The sequence below is a fragment of the Podarcis tiliguerta genome (genome assembly GCF_965153285.1).
Source record: "Podarcis tiliguerta genome assembly, chromosome: 5".
Lineage (NCBI taxonomy): Eukaryota > Metazoa > Chordata > Lepidosauria > Squamata > Lacertidae > Podarcis > Podarcis tiliguerta.
Genome location: NC_139538.1, coordinates 95201393 through 95226161, shown reverse-complemented (window position 1 = coordinate 95226161; position 24769 = coordinate 95201393). Strand labels below are relative to the sequence as shown.

Sequence of the window (24769 nt, the reverse complement as noted above, 5' to 3'; positions counted from 1 at the left end):
TTTCATCCCCGGTTCCAACAGTCCTTCCCATGAAGGATGCAGCTACATAGTGTTCATGTGCTCCACACTGACCTATTATGTGGCCTTCATCAAGTTGCAGCCCCAACCTGTGTTTCCCATCTGTAAAGTGCTTAGTGATAGGCCTCCAAGGGTTGATCTGAGGGCAAACACCATAAAGTAGTTCATAAATTAAACGCAACCTAGGATCACAAGTAGGATATTTGTACCTGAGAGTCAACGTCTTTCACACTTAGTCCTAACTTCCCAACATGTCTGTTGACAAACTTCAAAAATACCTGAAGGAACAGAGAATGGCATTAAATCACTGTTTCTTGGTTATATATCACATTATAAATTGTCTGGAGGGGGGGGGGAAACCTGAGGGTGTTTATTTTACCTCTTTCACTGCATCCACTTTCTCTGGCGCATATGTCATTAATTCATCAAACATTTCAGCTTCTACAGTAAAGTACAGTACCAAATTGATTATTTTCAATATATTTCACCACATGAGAGTTCTTCTGTATTATGTTTTGCAATGCAGGTCATAATAACCCAGATCTTAGCCCAATAACAAAAGAGGATGGAGGTGGAGTGCTCTGTATATAGCTTCTTTGTGGGCTTGTGGGTCTATGCGCCATCCCATCCTCTCTTTTGCCTTTTCCTCCCAATGCTGTCATTCTGTACTACAGAAATGTGGGTTGCAATCCTATACCCATTTCTCTAGGAGAAAGCTGCTTTGATCTCAATGAGATTGACTTTTATCTACTTAGGATTGCACCTTAGACTGGAAATACCTTCGGACATGAACCTGTCTTTCTGTATGTTTATTCAATAAAGCATCAAATCTATGAGGGGTGCTCCCTAGATGTTGCTGAACTCCCATCATCCCCCCTGACTATGGCCATGGTGGTTGGGACTGGCGGGAGTTGAAAGTCCAATCAATCAATATTTATTACAGTCAAAGACAACAGAAAGAACGATTATAACACATATAACTACATCAGCACACAGGGGCAGAAGCGGCAGACAAAATCGGAAATGTCATATATACTTCTTAACATTCTTAACATTAAAAGGAATACTTCATCAGCTAAAGTCTGAGATCCAGAGTCTAAAATCAGTATTCATTAATGTCTTTGTCAGCAAGAAGGTATTTCCCATGAGCGGCTAGGTAGTTAGTTTCCTTAATAAAGGTTGAATTAGTTCTTTTTGGCTATCATAGCATAGCAGGCAGTATAAGAGTATGTGGGCAATTTATTCGATCTCATCTGAATTACATGGGCACAGCTACAATTATAACGTTGTAAGTCTCAACAGCCCCAGGTGACTTTCCAGCTCATACCTAACCTCAGAAGAATTATTTTCTGCTGCTATGTGTAGAAGTTTGGGAAAACAATGGTAGTTCTTCATATTTAAGAAAGAGCACCAGGCGATTGTCGTTGATGATGAAGATATGAGGCTTTTTGCAGAGAACAATAACTGCCACAGAGCTTTTCAAAACAGATCATGGTGGAGACACACTGGAATAAGTCCTTAGTTCTGTAACTTACGTGAAGAACTTTCGTCAGGTTCCCTAAATACCCAACAAAAGGAAAGATGAGTTAGAAAACAAGCAAATAGGCGTCTGAAGTAGTTGGTGGTTGCAGCCCACAATATCTCAGGTTGAATGGTTAATCTCTGGGCTGCGACAAGCCTCATGGGGCAGAAGACGACTCATATTTACTTTGACATAAAATTGCACAGCACTCCAACCTCGGTTATTTTGTGGCAAGAGATTCACATGCCTGCCTTTCTAGAATTTGTCTCTATGAAATAAGAGACTGAAATATAAAATGTAGCTGTGACCTGAGTCTCTGGCTCAAAAGTCAATAAAGGTTTATCTTAAAAGCGTAGTTTCTCATATTAGAAATTGTCTAACATAACAGATTATAAAATATATTGGTAAGGACAAAACTATAGAAGGCAAATGGCATTTCTGATGTTTGAAGCCAAGGCAGAAAGAGGCAGGATGTTGCCTGGTGTCATGGTCTGAGCGCAGAAGGAATCAGGAGCCAACAAATAAGGGATGAATTGGCACTCATTTCCAAAACCACCTGAATAAAGAACTCTGGGATTTACAAAAACCAGTACCAAACGCAATATGTTTTCTACTCTTTGTTAGCTTTTATTTGCACAATAAAACTGACATGTAAGTAGAGACAAATGTAATTTCCATCTTTGTCCTTCTCCATTCAGAGTTCAAGGCAAATTTTGTCTTTTACCTGTTCCCAGTGATGTACTCAACTGCATCTTCTGTCTTAAATCCGTTCGCTGTATGCTATGAAATAGAAAGAAAGGATGCAAAATGAAGGTAACAACTACTAACTGCAAAAAAGAAGGAAAGGGGAACAATATACCTCAGGCATAGATTTCTTTATAGTGAAATCTTGGGCATTTCTACACAGAAGGAAGACTGACCAGGTATAGGATTGCATCTTAATTATACCAAAATCTTAGGCAAAACCTACACGTTCTGGGGCCAAACAGAGCATCCTCAACAAAAACACAATCCCAACCTTGTGTTTTCTGCCAAAAGGAGAAATGCCATAAGCTTTCCCTCGGCAACTCTCCCCCTGCCACTCCCCATCCCTAGCTATGGGTTCTGAGATGCTTTTGCCTTGAGGGTTTGCAAGGCAGAAAGGCAAAATGTGTGTTTTTATAAATAAATAAGTGAAATTAATAAAGTGGGAGCCATGGCTGGGGATCTTGCTCCTGGCACTGCAAACACAAACATGCCCCTTGGAATGGCATCAGCAAACATGGAATGGAGAATCCTGGGTTTGCTTCTGCTCCTATAGCTCTGCCCAGTACTCTCCCTGCTCTGCATACTTTGGCAGTGCAACTTCACATGTTTTCTGCCAATAGAATTCCTATAGGATATATGGTTTGTTTGAGTATTTATACAAGTTAGTGCTTAATTGCTTTTTAATGGTTTGAAAAAAATGTTTTAAACTGTTTCTCTTTTATCTGTAAGCCACTTTGAGTCCCTGTCTGGGGAAAAGGAGGTTGGACAAAGTAAGTAAGTAGTAAATAGTCCTCATTCACACATAGGAAATCACAGCCAATTTGCTCCTCCCCATTCATTCTGCTGCAGTACTGCACTGAGCTAAGTTATGGTTTGGTTTAGCATGTACCGTATTTTTCACTCTATAAGACGCACCAGACCACAAGAGACACCTAGATTTTGGAGGAGGAAAACAAGAAAAAAAAATATTCTGAATTTCAGAAGCCAGAACAGCAAGAGGGATCGCTGCACAGTGAAAGCAGCAATCCCTCTTGCTGTTCTGGCTTCTGGAATAGCTGCGCAGCCTGCATTCGCTCCATAAGATGCACACACATTTCCCCTTACTTTTTAGGAGGGAAAAAGTGAGTCTTATAGAGCAAAAAATACAGTAATCCAGACAAAGCATCAGCTGTAAACCATAGGACAAAGTTTGTCTGGAGACAGCGAAACCCTGAGCTTGGGCTTGGACAACACATTAAGCCAAACTAGCAGAAGAAAGGCCAGGAAGAAGCAACGGGACCACAATCTCTTCTCTGGGAGCCTGTATGTTTGCTCGGAGCCATGGTTTAGCTTAGCATTACACATGAGCTTATTAACAGTGTGATAAAATGATGAATTAGTGCAAATTTTGATGTCAATTACTCATTGCATACATATTATCTCAGTATATTTACTAAATATGCAGTGAACATTTGATATCTCAACATCAATTCCAGTGATATTTAATTTTGAGACATGGCATTTGATTTCAGAATTAGTTATTTGACAGTGAACGTTTGACAGTATTTGATAGTCAGCATGCAATGTTTAATTTAATGTAATTGCCGGTATGCAATGGTATTTAACATTTAACAGATATGGCATTATATGTAATGGTATTTAGTATGTGGTGCTGCTTCAGAGTGGACAGGTTATAATATTCACATCTAATAATAAAATGTCAAGAGAATCATAAGATTATCCATTTCTTTTTGTTAGTTGCTTTTCATTATACAAATAATTCTAAAGCAGATACTACAGTGGTACCTCGGGTTTCAGGTTACATACGCTTCAGGTTACAGACTCCGCTAACCCAGAAATAGTGCTTCAGGTTAAGAACTTTGCTTCAGGATGAGAACAGAAATCGTGCTCTGGCAGCGCAGTGGCAGCAGGAGGCCCCATTAGCTAAAGTGGTGCTTCAGGTTAAGAGCAGTTTCAAGTTAAGAACGGACCTCCGGAACGAATTAAGTACTTAACCTGAGGTACCACTGTATATCAATAAAACACAACCAAGTCATACAACCAGTAAACAATAGAGCACAGTTAAAAGGGGAGAGCACAAACACAATCAAACAACTATTTATAAAGTGCAGCATCACAGACATAGCCCCAAGTCTGGGTGAATAAATAGGGCTTCGTTTGGCTTATAAGACTTAGCACCAACAAACTGCAAAGTCCAACGTAATTGAATTTTGTTATAAAAAATCACGTTAAGGATTTGAGGATTTGAATTTGACATTTTGTTTTCAACATTTGAATTTGACATTTTGCATCCATGTTTTTAATAATCCTGATATTAATCAGAGTTCTAGAAACAGCCCTGAGAGAGGATATTTGTTTGCAATCCACCATGACACTTCTGGTGGAGCTGAGATGGAAGACACAGGATCTCCCAGGCACTGCCCACTGCCTTGCAGCCTGTCATGTGGGCTGCTGATTCTATAATAATAATAATTTATACCCAGCCACTCTACAGCTAGGCAAGGGAGAAATAGAAGTGTGGACCTACGAAACCAGTCCTGGTCCCACTCCTTCTTCACCAAATCGTGGTGGTGGCGCTCTTAACACTATGCTGCAGAATGGCGACATGGTTGCCACAGTGCAAGCGAAAGCACTCTCTCCAACCCCCCCCTCCATCCCTACCCCACAGCAGTGGCGTAGCGTGGGTTGTCAGCACCCGGGGCAAAGCAAGTAATTTGCGCCCCCCCCACCCGCTGCACTGTCCCTCCCCCAGATAGTCCCTTGCTCTCTCTCCACACCGCACCGCACGCCTGGCACCCTCCCCTCCACAGTGGGCGGCAACCCGGCGGCTCGGATCGGATTCGCACAGCCAGCACTGCAGTGAGAGAGAGAGAGTGAGCCAGTTAGGGGCAGAGAGCTGCGAGTGCGAGCGCGCCCCCCCCCCCCAGATGTTGCGCCCGGTGCGGCCGGCCCCCCCTGCACCCCCCACGCTACGCCACTGCCCCACAGCACCTCTCTGAGGTTGGTGTGTGGATGAAAACTGGGGCGATGCTTGGCTCCTGTGCCTGCTCCCACAACCATCGCAAGCAGTTTCCCTAACTGCAGCATGCTTGCCTCAGGGTGCAAAGACAATCTTAACAAGCTCAGCAGAGAGCAGAAAGAAAGGGGAAATTGTTCCGTTACCTCTACGTTTATTACATCCACCTTAACGTTCGGAGGTATAGCGAGCTCCGGTTGAAAGTGGCCAGCGATGGCCACCAGAAGATGCAACGTGGACAGCAAGTCCTTCCTGAAGATGGCTAAAATAAGAGGACGAGGCAAACGGATGAAGTGTAAACCGATTCATATTTGGAAATACCGTATAAATAAACCGTATCTGGAAATGGTTTAAATGCTAGCAGATTTCGGTACAATGGTACTCTTTCTAAAGCTGCGGGGGTATGTAACTCCTGCTGGTGCCAGGGTGGGGTGGGGGGCTCTTCTTCGACTAGAAGAAGTGAGGACGGGGCTTTATAGCCCAGTGGGCCAAGATGTCCTAAACAAATGCATGCTTAGGCTGACCCTGAGTCTCTGCTCCTCAGAATCCCTCACCAATGGAACCCTTGTTGTTTTAGTTAGCAAAATGGCCGTCCTTATGACAGAAGTGTGTGTCTGGAGGACCCTTGGAGCAGTAGAAAATGCAGTAGAAATCAGCAAGGGCCAGGCCACAGAGAGGCAGAGATGGAAAGTCGCTTTCCACCCACACTCCATCTTGTCTCCAAGTGCAGCACTAACTTTCCTCCACAGGAATGAATGCTCACCACTCATTTATCTGGGAGGAAATATCTGCTGCAAGGCTAAACTTGCACTTAGCACCTGGGGACTCCAGCAATTAGGAATCAATGCTGTTTTTATCTGTATGGTCCAGACCTGGGTTTGTTTCTTGGGAAGACTGGGGTGCTGGCGACTGGTTTTTATATAAAATATTACTTTTATGCTGACATATTCTTGTGGGTGGGTGCCTTTGTGTTTCTCCTGCAAATGTTATAAGAAACCTAGCCATGAGTTTGTCAGGAATTACAACTTTTGTTTGGGGTATTTGGTTCTTTTACTTCACTAGATTCCCAAGATAAGAAAAAGGAAGGAGATACATTATTATTATTCAGTATCCAGTTTGTGTTTTGCATTTGTACATACAGTCAACACTCCATTTCAGTTTGCTTTCTTCTAGCTGTAAACACTGGTTCACAGTTATCAGAATAATTTCAAGTTTAAGCCTTTGTTTCTTCTCTGTCAATGCAATTTCCTCTACTTCCAGACTGAGGGATCCAAGTTGCTCTAGGAGGTGAAAAGGAGACAAGAAAGAAAGATGCAGAATATAGTCTGACTTCATAGAATCATAGAGTTGGAAGAGACCACAAGGGCCATCGAGTCCAACTCCCTACCAAGCAGGAAACACCATCAGAGCACTCCTGACATATGGTTGTCAAGCCTCTGCTTAAAGAAGGAGACTCCACCACACTCCTTGGCAGCAAATTCCACTGTCGAACGGCTCTTACTGTCAGGAAGTTCTTCCTAATGTTTAGGTGGAATCTTCTTTCTTGTAGTTTGGATCCATTGCTCCGGGTCCACTTCTCTGGAGCAGCAGAAAACAACCTTTCTCCCTCCTCTATGTGACATCCTTTTATATATTTGAACATGGCTATCATATCACCCCTTAACCTCCTCTTCTCCAGGCTAAACATGCCCAGCTCCCTTAGCCGTTCCTCATAAGGCATCGTTTCCAGGCCTTTGACCATTTTGGTTGCCCTCTTCTGGACACGTTCCAGTTTGTCAGTGTCCTTCTTGAACTGTGGTGCCCAGAACTTCCGGTTCAGCAATTTATTGCAGGGTATTCTAATTCCTCCAGGAAGCCCTGGTACAAAAGTGTCTTATTTTAATTCACACAACACCAACCTCCAGCATTGTGTACTGAATTTTAAGTGGTGTGAGCCTCTTCCCGAGCCATTTTGTGCCTGAAAAGCTGTAGAAAAGCCTAACAGCTAATAGGTGTGTGTCCTTCATTCACTTAGGCTTAGGGCATTCAGGGCAACCGTTGAAATGAAAGTGAAAAGTCATTGACAAAAGATCCCTTTGCGTATCTTATAGAACACTCAGGGGTCTGGACTGTAAATACTGTATTGTTAGATTTCTATGATTCCACATTTATCCAAATACCTATTTTTATATGCATTTTTGCCAGTTCTACACAATTTTTCAAGCAATTTATCCAACAATGCATTTTGCAAGTTATTTTCACTAATATATTCATGCACAGTTTTGTGTACTGCAAAATTTGAAGCAGTTTGAATGTTGAAGGATAGCTGTTCTTTGGTGCAAAGTGGCCACATTTCTCCCCTACTCTAACTCTAAACACACACAAAGAAAAGGTAACAGCAAATAAAGGACTTGTGGCAGGAACCACGAAGCCGTATGAATTATCAGTCACTGAAGGCTAGCGGTTAGTCTTTGTCTCTGCTTTTCCCCTTCTGCATAAAATCCTGCCGTTGGCAAGGCCTTCTTCTCTTTCTTCATTCTATATTCTTCAAAATTATTTTATTTTGCTGCTCCCTTCCTGTCAGGCTCCCACAATTTCTGCTCATGATGGTCACACAAGAACAACATGCTACCATTATCATAGAATCATAGAATCATAGAGTTGGAAGAGACCACAAGGGCCATTGAGTCCAACCCCCTGCCAAGCTTGCATGCATGCTATTTCTGCACAGGATGATCTTGATTCTGTGTGCAAGTGTTTCAAGGATACACTAAGTTGTGGCAGGAACAAATTGCAAGAAAGCCAATACATAGAAAACTAAATTTTCAGAGAGAGTGTGGGAGAAGAAACATGCCATTCAGGCTTCAGAATATTTCAGTTACCTGGTTGATCTGCATGTAAGCTAAGAAAAAGAGCTGGTAATAAATATTAATTATAGGAGGTCACTCTGTAATGAGATTTATTTCACAATACAGGTATTTCCAAATGCCCACATTTAAAACAAAAATGGCTTACCTATGAGATGATGAAGTATCAATCCATCGTACATGTCTTGTTCAAGGCTTTTCACCACAATGTGTTCATGCTTCAGAGTTGTGTTAATCCAATCCATAAAGAACTGTGGGGGGAAATGTTGTCTTGAATAACTGCATTTGGGTATTTTCTCACTTCTTCTTTTTTTAAAAAAGATAGAAATCAGATTTACTTCAACAATCTGTGCCAAAGTATCCTAATTCTGTAATTGGTTGTTACTGTAATGTAAAAGTAAAATGGAAGAGCCCTAAATTTAGCATATATGTGTGTTTCTGGTTAAATTTCATGCACTTGACAAGAGTGGCATGCTTTTGTGCACTGCTTGGAAATTCTGAATATTAAGCAGCATATAAGTATCTGAAGTGCAGAAATAAAATATATTTTAACATTTTAATTCATTCCAGTATATATTTTTAACCAAAAAAGTTCATAGAATTATAGAATTGTAGAGTTGGAAGGGACCACAAGAGTTATCTAGTCCAACCCCCTGCAATGCAGGAATCTTTTGATCCAACATGGGGCTCGAACCCATGACCCTGGCATTAAGAGTCTCATGCTGTACCAAGTGAGCTATCCCGCTGGCATATTTTCCCCGAATTGCTGAAACGTCACACCAGCATCTTGCAGAGAGCAAGAAGAGGAGGAGGGGGAGTTTGGATTTGATATCCCACTTTATCACTACCCAAAGGAGTCTCAAAGCGGCTAACATTCTCCTTTCCCTTCCTCCCCCACAACAAACACTCTGTGAGGTGAGTGGGGCTGAGAGACTTCAGAGAAGTGTGACTGGCCCAAGGTCACCCAGCAGCTGCGTGTGGAGGAGCAGAGATGCGAACCTGGTTCCCCAGATTACGAGTCCACCGCTTAACCACTGCACCGCTTAACCACTGCACCACACTGGCTCTAGTCCATACAAGGCCTAGTCTAGTCCATACTTAGCCAGAAAACCAGTGGCAGAGAATGAAGCTCACATTATTGACTGCTCCTCTAAACAAGCAGTCTCTCTGCGCGCTGAAAATGGACACGCCAGTAAAAGGGCTAAGCTAGAATCTTCTTTAGTTTTGGAGGTGGAGATATTTTCTGTATGTGGGAGAGCTAAGCTACTGACAGTCTGAAGTAGTAAGAAGAAGCTTCCTCTCAGCTGGCTTTGACACCCAAGGGGGTGTCTCAAGCTCTTCTGCAGAATACTTTAATAATCCTCGAGTGTTTTCATGAAAGCTTTAAAAATGGTTCAAACAGCTCGGGGCTGCCAGTCCTCTCTTCCCAAGCGAAAGAAAGAAAGAAAGAAAGAAAGAAAGAAAGAAAGAAAGAAAGAAAGAACCCTTATTTTTAAGAAAGCAAAGATGGTTACATGCAAGGATGAGGCTTGCTAGGGACAGGGGTGTCATTTCTTGCCAGGGAGTTTGGGATCTGTAGCTGTGGGAATGTTCTGGGGTGCAGGAGAGGATATATTGACTATTTATATCCTTATTCAACTTGTGCTAACAAGTTCCCAAAATATCAGCAGAGTTCATGACATTCCCCTTTAAGTTCACAATGGTAACGCTTGCACAGGTTTGCTAGAACCTCTATAATAATTACTCTGGTAATTTCCCCTTTTGTTCCCTCTTAAAATACAAGACACGACACAGTCTTCATAAAAGTTTAAAAGAGTTTACTCACATTCTGTTCACAATATGATCCCAGAAGGCAGACAGGCTTAAAAAGGTAAAATACACTCGGAATCTATCTTGTAGCTGAGAGCCAAGAGAGCATCCTTAGATGTTTCCTCATCGAAGGAAGATGGCAGAGAGAGAGAGATGGCTGCCTGCCCTGTGCTTTTATCATTTACCTGCACAGGTGAGGCCACACCCACCTCTGGTCACATGCGGAGGAAGTCCGTCTCCAGGAAGTCTACCTGCTTGCTGGACAGACATCGCTCCCCATGTTCTAACATGTACACTATAGGAATGTTGTCATTGACTGCTCCTGTGTTTGCATCCCACAGTAGCGTCTTCTGCCTCCTAAAGCAAATTGTGAGGCAGAGAAAACTACAACTCCCAGGACCATCCCAAGACATTTTGGTCCCTGAGATGAACTACAAAATGATGCCCCCCTCCCCACCAGGGAAGAAGGGGCGAGTGAACATCTGCATCAGGAACAAGGGGGGAATAAAGATCCACATTGGGATCTGTTGCCCCTGTGAATTCTGCTGCCTGAGGCGGCCGCCTCACCTTGTCTCATGTGTGGGTCGGCCCTGACAGCTCCCATGGTTCCCAAACATCATTTTCTGCCCAGGAGCCCATAGTTTTCCTAGCAAGTGCTCCTTACCACCTGCACTCCATATTTGCTTGGGGAATGAGAGAGAGAGAGAGAGAGAGAGAGAGAGAGAAGCTATTTCAGGCACGTCCAACAGGTAGATCGTGATCTACCAGTAGATCAGTGGACATCTGTGGTAGATCCCTGGTAGATCCCTGGCTCCCCCCAAAGAAGCTCAACAACTTTGAACTGAACCCCACAAAATGGGGTAAATCATTGCCAGTTTTTAACTCTGTGAGTAGATCACAGTCTCTTGGTATTTCTATACTGCTCTCTTATAAAATATCAGAGTGGCATACAGCAATATGAAAGCTTTATGAACCATTGAAAGTGGTACAGAACAATCAATAAAATGACCAGCTAAGGCTGTTTGTGAACATTTTTAACAACCCCATAGGTCTGTCTTGAAGAGATGTCTGAAAGTCAAAAGAGAGGATGCCTGCCATGTCTCTGCCGGAAGAGGGTTTCACAGGATGGGAGTGGCGACATGAAATGCTCAACTTCAGATTAAGGCCTGATGGGTCACTTTAACGCTGTTGTTAGGAGAGCCCATTCCCCTTCCAGAACTGAAATTCTCAGAGTGGTAGACAGTCAATCCTTCTTCCCAGGAAACTCTGGGAACTGTAGTTCTGTGCATAGCTGTCAACGTTTCCCTTTTTTAAAGGGAAATTCCCTTATTCCGAATAGGATTCCTCGCAAGAAAAGGGAAAGGTTGACAGCTATGGTTCTGTGAAGAAAATGGGGCTCTCCAACGGCTCTCAGCACCCTTAGCAAACTTCTGTTCCCAGGCTTCCTTGGGGGGAACCATGGCTGTTTAAAAGGTATAGGGCAGATGGAGCCCTATGGCTACCCCCAGCCCCAAGTGAGTTCAGTTGAGAAGAAGGACTAGCCCGCCCAACAAAATAGTCCTCAAGTATACTGTTTGTCAACTTGGAATTTTATCTTTGAAAATGCGGTTGTTAAAAAACCATAAGCTAACTAAAATAAGGAGAAAGTGCATTACTGTTTGTAGGGCTTCTAGTTTAGGGTCATTTCGAGACGTTGGCTTTATGTATTTCCTCTTTTCTCCTAAAAGATATACAAACAAAGAGCAGTTACAATTATACAGTCTAACTCACCCAGGCCCTGAGAACAACCATCACCATTTCATCACCAAATTGCCATTTCAAGCAAAAAAGTCTAATAATTTGGACCCCTGAAGGAAGCCCAGCACAGCAGAAGGCAAATGGTCAATATCACAAACTCGAAATTATAATTAAGGCAATACAAAGTGACATCATCTTTTTTGAAGGGTGATAAAGGAGGCACTTCCTAAAAGGAAAGCCCATAATAAAAATGATGCCACATTTGTTTGACTTAACCCTGTGATAGATAATCTTCTCAGTTAGGTTAATTTATCAAGTACATTTGCATTTCCTAAACTGGAAATGGCAAGCGGTGGTGGAGACACCAACCTATCCAACAACGGACTGGATTAAGTCTAGAAATAATACTGAATGAATGAATCTGTTTTGTACATTTAGTCACACTTTCGCCTCTTAACAACATACCTTGCGCAATGTCCTCCTCTTCTGAGAATGGATTGACTTGAAACTCTGGGAAAGCTTTGAGGAAGCTTGGCTCCATTGCTTTGGTTTCCTTCCCCTTGAAAACAGGAAGTCTGGGTTTACTTCCCCTAGAAACCATGGCAGAAAAATACAGGTGAGCAAGCTGTTCCCAGGTGAGACCTTGGAGCAGTTTGGTCATAGGCACTACTTCCACGTGTACAGAAAAGAGCAATTCTAAAGCGGTGGCAATAATACCTATGTAACTGAAGCAAATGTGTTGATGGGATCTTATTTTGATGACATAAGACTCCAGACCCCAAGGTGTCTTTTGAAACATTTACCTCCAGTAAAATGGGGCTCTTCTGGGAACAACCTTTGACTATTCAGGGATTCAAATCAGCGGGGGGTGGGGGGGCAGCCCTGCAAAATTGATGAAAGGCTTTCACACTGAAGGGGTACAGTTAGGGTTACCCCAGAAAGCCCTAAAAACTGTTTGTGAATTCCCCCCCCCCAGCCAGGCCTCGGCGTACGCATTTTAAAAACTGCAATTTCCTCTAAGACAAAAAGCACAAGCTAAGCAGTCCTCTTTGTAACAAAAACGCTGTAACAAACCTAGAGCTGAGAACAGAAAACCTTTCGGTTCCCAGATCTAAGCAACCTTGTCCTGGTACATTGATCTGCAACATACTTCCGGGAACAGAACCAGGGAATGAAAAAAGCAACATTCTATGTAAGAATGTGTGAAGGGGGAGAGGGGAAAAGGGGTTTGAAAAAAAGGATAAAACCTGCTTGTAAAATGTTTTCGGTGCGGCCTGTCTTTTGTGAACTGAATCACACAGGTGCCTCTGCCCTTCCGGATGGCAGAATAAAACGCTCTTTCTCTGGATTAACCCCTTGGTGTCGTTTGGCTCCTTTTGTCTCTGCTCGGGTGCAACAATTATTCCTACCCATGGATTAAAAAGGCTACATATTTCTGGTGCGTTGGCCGGGAATAAGCACGTTCCCCGAGATCGAGGGACAAAGAGGTCCAGGGCGTCACTGCAAGGCGAGCAGCTCAGGATCCTGGGTCAACAGTTCCAGCGCGCATCCTGCCATCTTCGTGGGAGGGACTGGCCACCCGTTCCTGAGTGGACACGCGACAAGTGACGGAGAGAAAGAGCAACGGCCGTGCAGAAAGAAGGTACCTCGAGGAACAAGGTAGGCTCCACAGGGTATAGGTGGGAGCAATAAGAGAGTCTGATCAACTCCGCCAGCAGGGTAGAAGAAGTGCCACTGGTTTTGGTATTGCCCAGAAAAGCAGCAAAAAGGGTGCTGCAGGGCCCCGGTCGAAGTCTAAGCGCTGCCGGTTATGGTTGGTTTTGTGTCCAAAAGAAGCAGTAGAGTGCTCTTGGGCCCCGGTCGAAGTCTAAGCGCTGCCGGTTATGGTTCTTTTTGTGCCCAGAAGAAGCAGTAGAGTGCTCTTGGGCCCCGGTCAAAGTCTAAGCGCTGCCGGTTATGGTTCTTTTTGTGTCCAAAAGAAGCAGTAGAGTGCTCTTGGGCCCCGGTCGAAGTCTAAACGCTGCCGGTTGTGGTTATTTTTGGGGGGGAAAGGGGATTGGGGGAGGTGCATGGGTTTTTGTTTTTTTCTGAATGTGCGTGTGGGGACACTCCAGTGAATGTTTTGAGTGTGTGAGACGTTGAAAGCAACGTCCGGCCTGTGACTGAGTGAGAGAAAATAACGTTAGGAGGGCTGAGTGTCCCAGTGTCCCAGTGTCCCCAGGATCCCAGAGTCATGGGAAATAAAAGCAGTAAAACAATTCTTGAGACACCACTACAGAGCTTTCTGGAAAACTGGAAAAGTGCCATGAAAGCAGAAGAGTGGGGATGTAAACTCAAAAAAAGCAGACTCCAACATTTATGTGAAGTTGACTGGCCTTCGTATTTACCAGAATGGCCTCCTGGAGGATCCTTTGATCCAAACTTGGTCAACATTTTATGGAGTAACATTTTCAAGGCCCACACAGATCAGATTCCCTATATATCTATCTGGAAAGCCAATGTGGATCAAAATCCCTCATGGCTTTGGAAAAATAGAATTGTGACTGCCCAAGTCAAACTGTGTTCAGTACAATTACAAGTTAAAAAGCCACCAGTTTTGCCAGTCCTGGAAGAGGAGATAATTACCCCACCACCACCATATGCAGCAACTGCGCCAAGGCAACCAAATAGGGCTGCTTCTCCGCCCAATGCCCAGACTGAGGACCCAAATGAGAAGATTCCCCCCTCTGCCCCTCCCCAACCCCCTTTTGATGCAAGCAAGGAAGGTGAAGAGGAAGGTGATGATGATTGTGATAATGATGACTTCAGAAAAACTCTAGATAAAGAGATAAGATGGACTAGGAAGCAGTCTGACAGAGTGTTCCAGTATGTAGAACCGTTTAAAACAGAACTGGATGTGGCTTCTTGGTTCTAGAAGCAGCACAATGCAAGGATGTGAATTGGCAGACAGAAAGAAACAGAGCAGAAGGCTTTGAGAGCCGCATAGGACAGAACTGTTAAAAAAGAGACAATTAAACCCAAGGGATTGAAAACCCTGGGATTACAATATTGACCATTGAGGAAATCCGCAAGATACATGCCCTCAGGGCAGCGGACAATACTGATGTTGCGATTGAGGCAGCTAAAACTCCACTTTGATGGCCCACCCCGAGTGTACGACCCCCTGGAGTCATCCGATGTACAGGACCACAGACCTCCACAGACCTTAAGTCAGAATCCTTCTTTCGAAGAGGACCCGGCCAAAATAATTAGGGGCCAAAAAATGCAAGAGGGTGTCCACGGGAGGGAAAGAAGACGCCTAGGGAAGAAACCAGTGCACCATCTGCAGGCAAGAGGGTCATTGGGAAATGGAATGCCCATAGGCCCCACGCCCGACACACCCCACCCCCACAGGCTGGGAACAATAAGATTTCTCAAAAATGATTTCTTCTCATCTCTGTTCTTGCTAAAAGACTGTTGCAGCTAGAAGCGAGTGAACTAACTGTTTCTAACATTCATTCATGCAAGTAACAGGACATCAGCTTTTTTTTCTTTTTCTTGTGCCAGGCGCTTGGAGTAGCGTTATCTCTTGGCTGCTATCCCAAGAGGAAAATGCTGCATTCTCACCAACCAGCTACCCTGAACCTCACACTGTCTGGATTTACGGTTCAGTCACAAAAAACCCAGAAGGCCAAGGGTTACCCACCCCCCTTGCCCCAAGCACTAACCTGAGGAAAGTGACTTTCTTTAAAAAGCAAGTGAATGCTTTCTGTGAACTTTGTCAAGTTTTACTTTTTAAGGTGCAATTTTATTCTGAAAAACAAGCTGCAGCATAACATAGGAATTTTGAAACTTTGATATTTTGCCAGAAGCAAGGGAACACATTGGACACTAGCAAACTTGGCAGATGAAAACTGAAATTTGCAACATGGCTTACAGGCCACGAGAGCTCTGAAATTTAGAGCACATGAATGAGACTTTTAAAAAAAAAAATCTCAGCTGGCAAAACTAAACCCAAGGAACAGAACTGTTAACCCCTTGCGAAGTTTCCTGCCAAGCATACCCTTTTGAATTAATGTTTGCTAGGCCTATACCTTAGGTGCAAATGCTATCTGTCAATGTACAGTCGTTCTGCCGTGTGTTTCTTTTTCTCTTCTCTTGACAGGTAAACCGGCCAGAGGCTGTCCTGTTTCTCTACAGCTGTTAAAGTCACCAGCATCTGTGACACCTGATCTGCACTGGCCCCTTCGACTCACCCCAGACGCCCAGACATCGCTCCAGCATTGTTGGAAGGGATCCAAGACGTCCAACGCCCACCAGACGATCCGACGCCCACCATCCAGCATGGATTGAAAGAGGACATTTTCACATTTTCTTTCCTTTCCTTTTGCATAACTGAACTTTATTGAAGGTACCTGGGCCTGCTTTGCTTTACGCCACCCCTGCAGAGGAGGGTGTCTAGTGAGTCTTTTCTTTCAGTGTAATTACACCCCAGCCCACTCTCTAGCACTTACCTAAGCCCCTCCACATGCATACAATGGCTCAAATACGACTGTGGGTCCCCGTGCTGGTATTTCTGCTGCCTTTGACCTTTGATATGCCAATACCACTCACAGTGACCAGACAACTGCTGCAATCGTGGGGGGCCCACCACACACATAATAAGTGGATTCAGGTTGCTGAGATGGTTGCGTTCTCTGCAAATTGGACCAATTGTGCCGTTTGCACTCTTGCCCCTGTAGATGCTCTGGGAGGAATGCCACTCCTCCCTGTGCCTTGGAATGAATCCTTGGTTACAACTCCACTGGTTGCCTTCCAGCCTCTGGGCAACCATTCTTCTTTATGGAATCATTCCGTCCCTTTCCAGGTTCACAGGATCACTGGCTGCCTTTGTGTCAACAAATAAAATGACGCCAGTGACGCTCAGACCTATGTGGGCACTTCCCACTGTGATCGTACCTTCCCAGCCCCAACTAACATGCCTGAGTCCAAGACAGGAACTTTTTCTGGTTCCAAATTGACTGCATGCCTGGCCCGCTTGCTGACAGGCACCATATCTGCCCATGGTCAGGACGTTTACTGGGTGTGTGGCAGAAAGGCCTATCATGCCCTCCCAAGAGGATGGTATGGGGTCTGTTTTCCAGCCTACTTAATACCCCCCATGTGGATTCCTGACCAGATACCCTCTGCACCCCCTAGAAGGAGGCGTTCGGCTGACCTGGCAACACTTGCAGGTGGCAGCTCCCAGAATTGCGGCCAAAATCAGTGGCCTCCGGAAAGGATACTGGCCCATTATGCGCCAGCCTCCTGGAATCGGGGAGAGAAAATCTCTGGGGCAAGGGGGGCCAATCTATAACTTGAACCGCATAATCAGACTCCAGGCAGTGGTAGAGATTGTTGTTAACACAACAGCCACGGCCCTTAGGCTAATTGCCACGCAATTGGATGAGACACGCAATGCGTTTCTCTCAGTCCGATTAGCGTTGGACTTTCTCCTGGCGCAACATGGCGGCTTTTGTACAGCGTTAAATCTCACAGGTGGGGCCTGTTGCTTTAACATCTCTGATCATGGTGAGGCCATTCACAATTTGGCAGCAGGACTTGAAACAGTGGCCCATATTCCTACCCAAACCTGGGAGGGATGGGACATGTCATGGCTTGACTGGTTGCCAAAACTAGGATGGGTAAAAGGCCTGTTTTTGCTGCTGCTTGGCCCACTTTTCATTTTGCTAATTTTTTGCTTTTCTGTACCTTGCTTGCTGCAATGCTTGCGTACAATGACACGCAATATGATTTCTCGCATGCTTCGCCCCCAGATTATAGCTCTGACCCGAGAATATCAGCCTGTGCCTTCCTGGGACGAGCCTTTTTGAGAAAAAGGCTGTCCAAAATTGAGAGGTATGGAATGAAGGGGTACAGTTAGGGTTACCCCAGAAAGCCCTAAAAACTGTTTGTGAATTCCCCCCCCCCAGCCAGGCCTCGGCGTACGCATTTTAAAAACTGCAATTTCCTCTAAGACAAAAAGCACAAGCTAAGCAGTCCTCTTTGTAACAAAAACGCTGTAACAAACCTAGAGCTGAGAACAGAAAACCTTTCGGTTCCCAGATCTAAGCAACCTTGTCCTGGTACATTGATCTGCAACATACTTCCGGGAACAGAACCAGGGAATGAAAAAAGCAACATTCTATGTAAGAATGTGTGAAGGGGGAGAGGGGAAAAGGGGTTTGAAAAAAAGGATAAAACCTGCTTGTAAAATGTTTTCGGTGCGGCCTGTCTTTTGTGAACTGAATCACACAGGTGCCTCTGCCCTTCCGGATGGCAGAATAAAACGCTCTTTCTCTGGATTAACCCCTTGGTGTCGTTTGGCTCCTTTTGTCTCTGCTCGGGTGCAACAATTATTCCTACCCATGGATTAAAAAGGCTACAACACCAGGCTCACAAATCAAAACAAGCATAAATCCTGGGGAAAGCAAGGACTTTAAAAATGGACTTGACAATAAGAAAATAATTGAGAAGAACGAGGAAATTGACCATCTGGTATAAATTAAAGGCTGAAATGCCTGATGAAAGATAATATAAATAGGACAGGGAGATGTGGGAGGGGGAGACATGAAATCTACTTTTTTTTTTTACAATAATGCTGTAACCCACACAACGACTTTCTCTTTTTTAAAAAAATAATATTTATTAAAAGTTTAATAGTTACAGAAAAGAAAAAAGAGGAAAAAAACAATAAAAAATTTAACGAACAATACATCGAAAGTAAAAAGAAAAACAAAAAAAAATACATCAAAACAACAAGAAAAACAAAAACATTTAAAAACAAAAACACATCCAATATTTTCCATTATCTTTCATTAACTTATTTCCTCGACCTCCTCACACCTCCCTTTTTTGTGTTCTAGTTATTAATTATTTCAGCAAATCCTTTCCATCTTTCACTGCTTTCTGTCATTTAATTATCTTAATTTATTTTAACCTTATCTTACCATCAAAACCCTAAAGCTTATTTATACTTAACTCCTTATAATGTTTCTACTAAAGCCACACAACGACTTTCTCTTAACCTTTTGATATTAATACCAGCCACCTTTTGGAACCTCCAGTTCTGATTTAACTCAATATAAAAATGCTCATAAAAGGAAGTCCTAAGAAGAAATATAGAGGAGAATGAGCTCATGTCTAAACTCTGAATCCGAGCTCAAGGCTCCCAATTCAGGGCTCAGCAAACACCGTGATGCACACAGACACATGCATGCCTTACACGTCCCTTCAACTGCAGTTTTCAAGGCTCCCAAAGAAATCTAGGAAGCCTTCCTTCAACACTGCAGCTGGATGGGAAGGTGCTGGCATATCCGTAGCAGAAATGGATGGAGCTTTGGTTCCCCTTGGTTTCTCATTTTTAGAAACTTTAGTCTGGACATTTCCTCATCAGTTTGCAAACATCCTTTTTAAAAAAAATGCAAATAATTTTCTCTAATATGTTCATATGCTATTTTTGCTAATGTATGCGTTTAGGCACACTTTCCTCTAATGCACACCTCTGTACATATTGTTTTGGTTGAAGAGTGGCATAAAAAATTCAGAGAAGAATGGATTTCAGCGGATAGTTCTGCTTTGGCTCATGCATTGTTTTGGGAAGTGCAAATTGGGTAGGTTTGCATTAACATGAGAACCAAACCGATCCCCGTCACCCACAAAAACCTAAATAGGAATGTGCAGAGCGGTTACTGCCTTACAACCTTGGGCACCACACACAGTAATTGGCTTTTTGCAGACTGCCCAGATGTGTGATCTGAGCACAGGAAGCTCAGTTTGAGATGTTTCCTCTGTAAGGTTCTAAGTATTTCACACTTCCCCTAACTTAAGTGGTGGGAAGTTACAGGGCAGCGTTTTTTTTACAAGGCCACTTTTTTTTTTTAGATAAGTACTGAAGACTTACTGTGAACTTTGTAAGAACCACCATTTAGAAATGCCCAGGCTGAGCAGGTGAAGAGAAAGCAACGCTTGCTTCTCAGCAATCTTCTGTAGCCAGTTCTCAAAACTTTCTTCCCGCTCCCACATTCAGATACTTTACAAACTGTTCTTTCCAGCTGCGCTGGACCTGGCAGACAGGTGTGGCTTCAGGACATTTTTAAACTACCCTGATGGTGGATCCTTAACAACTAGAGTAACAACTGGAGAGGCAGTGAAGTGCAGTGGGTAGATTTTGACTGGAGACACCTGAGTTCAAATCACCACTCGTTCTCTCTCAGCCCAGCCTCACAGAGCTGTGAAGGTCAAGTGGGAGAACCACACATATGAGCATTCAAATTGGGAAATAAATAAAGAGATTCCTATAGTTCAGCATCAACAAAAAGGCCATGCAAGAACCTAGACAGAGAGAGCCATCCCTTTGACACAAAACAAGAGCAGACCATCCATAACATCACTTCTTGGGGGGGCGGGGGGGTTGCAGAATATTTTTAGTCAGTCACATTTTATTTATAGCCAATGGCATTTGCAGAATATGAAACTCTGAGCTGTACTTTCATTACTGAAATCAGAAAACCGATGAACTTTATGGCAAAGGCTCAGTTTTTACCCGTAGTTCTAACTGTTATAATTTTTCCTAGTGTTCAATAGGAGTTTCTGAGTTAGTGCTTTATTAACTATAAACCCCAGAGAAATAGATCAAAACCACTTACTTTTGCAGATTCCACTGAGGAATGTGGACTCACTCTTTTCTTTTCTGCTAAGGAAAAAGCAAAGAGACAAAAGACTCAGAAATTGTCCCAAAGGAAATGCTCCATGGACATTTTAGGGGGGAAATACTAAAAACTCCTCCAGCATCCAAATCATAGCAACTTTTTTCAGACATGACGCTTAAAAGAAGCAAATCAGCAGCCAGCTGAAAGCAACTTCCTCGTTTTGTTCTGTCCCCAAGACTGAAGCTCGTAAATTTGCAGCAACATTCAACGGCAAAGAGGCTGCATTTATACATACAGGAACACAGAAAGATACTCAAGAAAATCTTTTTAAGTACCAACCTAAATTCCCAAGCAAGATCTTTGGAGAGCTGTATTGAGGCAGGCAATCTATTTTGACCCCATTGGATCAGTTTTGCTTTCAGAATGCTGCGTTTGTGTGTCGCGCAACCAGCGAGAGGAACTTGGTGCACATCCTTCCTATAGGTGACATTTCAAAAACAAAACCACCGTTCCTCACACATTAGCGTAACCTATGCATTCCCGTATCGTCCAAGAGTCACTATTCACACATACTAGTCTTGCTGGCACCCGTGTGTCTCAATCCCTGGAAATTGCTGTCTCTAGTTAGCTTTTGAGAACAATTGCGAAGCTGCTGCTTCTTTTTATAATAAGTGCTTATAAGTTCTAAGTACATATTCTGCAATAAGTGAAACACTTTCCGTAAATTCAACCAAAGCTAATGTGAGATTAAACAATGCTCTACCTTTTTAAAAGAGTGCTATTGTCATTTTGCTAACACACCCCACTTCAGAAGAAAGCAAAGGGCAGACTAGAATGCAGTGGCGTAGCGTGGGTTGTCAGCACCCGGGGCAAGGCAAGTAATTTGCGCCCCCTAACCCAGGGCAGGCAAGTAATTTGCGCGCCCCCCCCGCTGCACTGTCCCTCCCCCAGATAGTCCCTCGCTCTCTCTCCACACCGCACCGCGCGCCTGGCACCCTCCCCTCCACAGTGGGCGGCGACCCGGCAGCTCGGATCGGATTCGCACAGCCAGCACTGCAGTGAGAGAGAGTGAGTGAGCCAGGTAGGGGCAGAGAGCTGCGAGTGCGAGCGCGAGCGTGCCCCCCCCCAGATGTTGTGCCCGGTGCGGCCGGCCCCCCCTGCACCCCCCACGCTACGCCACTGCTAGAATGCAATAAATTAATGCAACAAACAGAAAACAACAGTGAGCTGTCAACAACGTGTTGTTGCAGCAGGTGGGGGGGGGGGGGAGGCAGGAGATGCATAGACAAAAATATATCATTTCCAGCTATGGGAATATTGGTGGATACACATTCCTACCATTCAGAAACGATATAATTGCTTCCAATGGCCCAAACAAAAATCTGGCAGCAGTTATGGATCTGGATTAAACCTGCACATTACAATGGGGTCAATAATGCTGGTGTGTGCAATTTACATATATATATATAAAAAATGGTCTCCTGTAGGCAGAGCATTGTATCTAATGCTGTATAAGCAAAATGCTGCTTGTGCAACAGGAATTCCCCTTCTCCTCTACCCTATCACACATACCCCCCAAAAAACTGCCATAGAGGGGGGTGGCTGTAGAGGAGGGGCACGTTCTGCTGAAATCTCCTGCCAGTGGCGCCAACTCCAGGGGGACCCGGGGGCTCAGGCACCCACAAAATTTTTGCTGTGGATGCCCAGTCTCCGCCCTCCCGCCACTGCGTGTCCCCAGCTGCCGCCTTGCCTCTGGCTCTCCAGCACCATGGCTGTGACTGGGACGGGGCCTGCACCTCCACCACGGGGCCTGATCCACCTGTTGGGGCCTGATGCAGCCCTGGACATGCTTCTGGGATGCAGCCAGTGGGTCCCAACAGAGGCCCTGCCGCGCAAGCCCCAGCCTAGTCGCCGCCAAAGTGCTCACGTGCCCCATGCCACGCCGTCATGATGTCACACGACATCATTGATGTCACATCGCACCTCGATGTTATGACATTGCGGTGTGGCGAGCGTGCTCTTGGCACCCAAAGTCTGGGGCCCCAGTCAGCACTTCTGTCTCCTGTGCAAGCAGAACAGCGGTGTTAGATGCATCCGAGGGTCTCCCACACTGAATGGTTGTGCTAGCAAACACTAGCATAGCACATTGTTCTTATTATTTACTGAATTTATATACCGCCCTTAGCCGGGGGCCTAGGTCACCTGCCTCACCCCTTGGAAACTTACCTGGCAAGGGGGCAGCAGAGGAGGGCAAGCAAAGGGACTGCAGCATAGAATTACATCGGGATCCACAGGTAGCATAGATAGCAGCTGCAGCTGCTTCCCTCTGGTCAGCGCTCTGGGACCTGCCTTCATCCCCACCCACCCCCATCACACCAGGTGCTGACGGGGGACCAGGTGGTGAGAAGTTGTGCGCTTCTTAGGTTGTGGGTATCTTGTTCGTTGCCTGGGATAAGAACTTAGCATAATTGGTTGTTATTTTGTATGTATTGCTTAAACACTAGCTTCTGGGTTAGGGTGGGCTATTTTATTATGTATATGTGTATTGCTGTTATATGTTTGAAATAATTTAATTTTAAAAAGTGAAAAAGAAGGAAGAAATTATACCAGAGCTGTTTCCACTGTACTTTCTGCTAGCGCCTCACTACATCTTGCTAGATGTTGCCTTAAAAATTTGGGGCAGGCTAAATTCACCACAGGGACGCGGGTGGCACTATGGGTAAAAGCCTCAGCGCCTAGGGCTTGCCGATCGAAAGGTCAGCGGTTCGAATCCCCGCGGCGGGGTGCGCTCCCGTTGCTCAGCCCCAGCACCTGCCAACCTAGCAGTTCGAAAGCACTCCTGGGTGCAAGTAGATAAATAGGGACCGCTTACTAGCGGGAAGGTGAATGGCATTTCCGTGTGCGGCTCTGGCGGTCATGCTGGCCACGTGACCCGGAAGTGTCTCCGGACAGCGCTGGCCCCCGGCCTCTTGAGTGAGATGGGCGCACAACCCTAGAGTCTGTCAACACTGGCCCGTATGGGCAGGGGTACCTTTACCTTACCTTAAATTCACCACGGACGCAGGTGGTGCTGTGGGTTAAACCGCAGAGCCTAGGCACCGCTCCGGCAGGAAGCTTGTTTGGTACAGGAAAAAGGGAACGTGTATATGTATGTGTGGAGAAAGCGAGAGAGAATATTCAGAAAAAGTACAAACCTGCTTACTGACTTGGATCTCAGCTCACTGGCGAAGCCAGTCTTCCTTCAGGTTCACAATACTCATTACACAATACATTCACTATTTCATTATGTCTTCCTGAAGTTTAGTACCTAGACTGATGTGGCTTGAACATCCAGGAAAACGCTTGAGTTTAGTTAGGGTGTGTGTGTGTGTGTTTTCAAAAAGAAAAATTATTCAGGCCTCACTTTAGTACCATAGATGGTGGTGCAAAAAGAACAGATTATTATTTCCCTGTGTTGAGATAGAGGCCTGGTCCTTTGCCCTTGAACACAGGCAGCTGGACTCAGTCCATCATCAGAAGCTTCAGATCACTCCAAGCATTGGCTTTCCAGCATTTTCAAAATGGGCCAGGCAATGGATTCTCACACCTCTTTTCAAATATTTTAACATTCTGTGAAAAGCTTCGTTCTAAAACAAGTCAGCTCGTAAAATACGACCAAGCTGTAAGATTAAAATTGGAGCAATTTAAATAAGTAGGTCGGGTGGAACCTGCGATACCTGCCAATGGCCTATTCCCCTCCCCCAGGTGTTGCATAGGGAAGAAGTTAGGGCCCATGATGCCTGAGCCCATCAGAGGAAGACGTATTGGATGGCCGTGTGCTGCTGCAACGGCCAGAAATGTTGAATTCCCCAAGCAGCTTGAAAACGGTGAAGTATTCTTTTGGCTGAGGTTTAAAGCCTTGCCCAAGGTCGGGCAGAGGTCCTAGGAACCTAGCTGTGAAGGGTGATTCCCAGCCAAAGGAATGCACACGGCAGATAGTTACCTCTTTGTTGCCAAGCTGACACAGTCGTTTCTACGGTTCTGAAGACCCATCTAGTGTCTGGGCAGCTATTCCCAGGTCCACGCTCACTGCAGCAAGAGGGGACCACTCTCTCTCCATCACTTTGCCTGACCTGCCTCTTCCTCCTCTTCTTCCGACCCATCCAGTGCTCCACCCTCCATCTCCGAAGCTTCCCCTGCCTTGACTCTTGTCTCCTGCCTGGAAGTCGTGCTCCCTCTCCCAAGTCAGACTCCAAGCCCTCTTTTCCTGGCACACTCATCAGCATCCTGCCTGTCCTTGACGTTAGTGAGGTGAAGGAAAAGAGAGCCTAACGGCAAGGATTTGGCAGGGAAGGTCTCTGTAATCCTCACCATTTACATGCTTAGTAACAGCTTCAATGCAATAATCCCATCCCCTGTTAACAGC

At 44.8% G+C, this 24769-nt stretch overlaps 1 protein-coding gene and 1 long non-coding RNA gene across 5 annotated transcripts in view; one reads left to right on the top strand and one right to left on the bottom strand.

The window, feature by feature from the left end:
* Positions 1-21052, bottom strand: part of PARVG (parvin gamma) — a 28182-nt gene extending 7130 nt beyond the window's left edge. Inside the window, exons 1-11 of one of the 4 annotated variants that reach the window (XM_083440933.1) lie at positions 20704-21050; positions 20362-20408; positions 12161-12285; positions 11614-11678; positions 8298-8400; positions 6443-6583; positions 5450-5565; positions 2265-2320; positions 1554-1576; positions 398-459; positions 228-296 (exon numbers count right to left, since the gene is read on the bottom strand). In XM_083440933.1, coding sequence (XP_083297059.1) covers positions 228-296; positions 398-459; positions 1554-1576; positions 2265-2320; positions 5450-5565; positions 6443-6583; positions 8298-8400; positions 11614-11678; positions 12161-12236 — 711 coding nt within the window. In that variant the 5' untranslated portion in view covers positions 12237-12285; positions 20362-20408; positions 20704-21050. Of the gene's footprint in view, positions 1-227; positions 297-397; positions 460-1553; positions 1577-2264; positions 2321-5449; positions 5566-6442; positions 6584-8297; positions 8401-11613; positions 11679-12160; positions 12286-20361; positions 20409-20703 lie in introns of all 4 variants that reach the window. The other 3 variants (XM_083440934.1, XM_083440935.1, XM_083440936.1) reach the window with 3 other exon arrangements.
* LOC310678056 lies at positions 12605-14638 on the top strand. The gene is made up of 2 exons (XR_014511589.1): positions 12605-13606; positions 13678-14638. It is a non-coding gene; the product is annotated as an uncharacterized lncRNA (long non-coding RNA).
* Positions 21053-24769: the final 3717 nt, after the last annotated feature.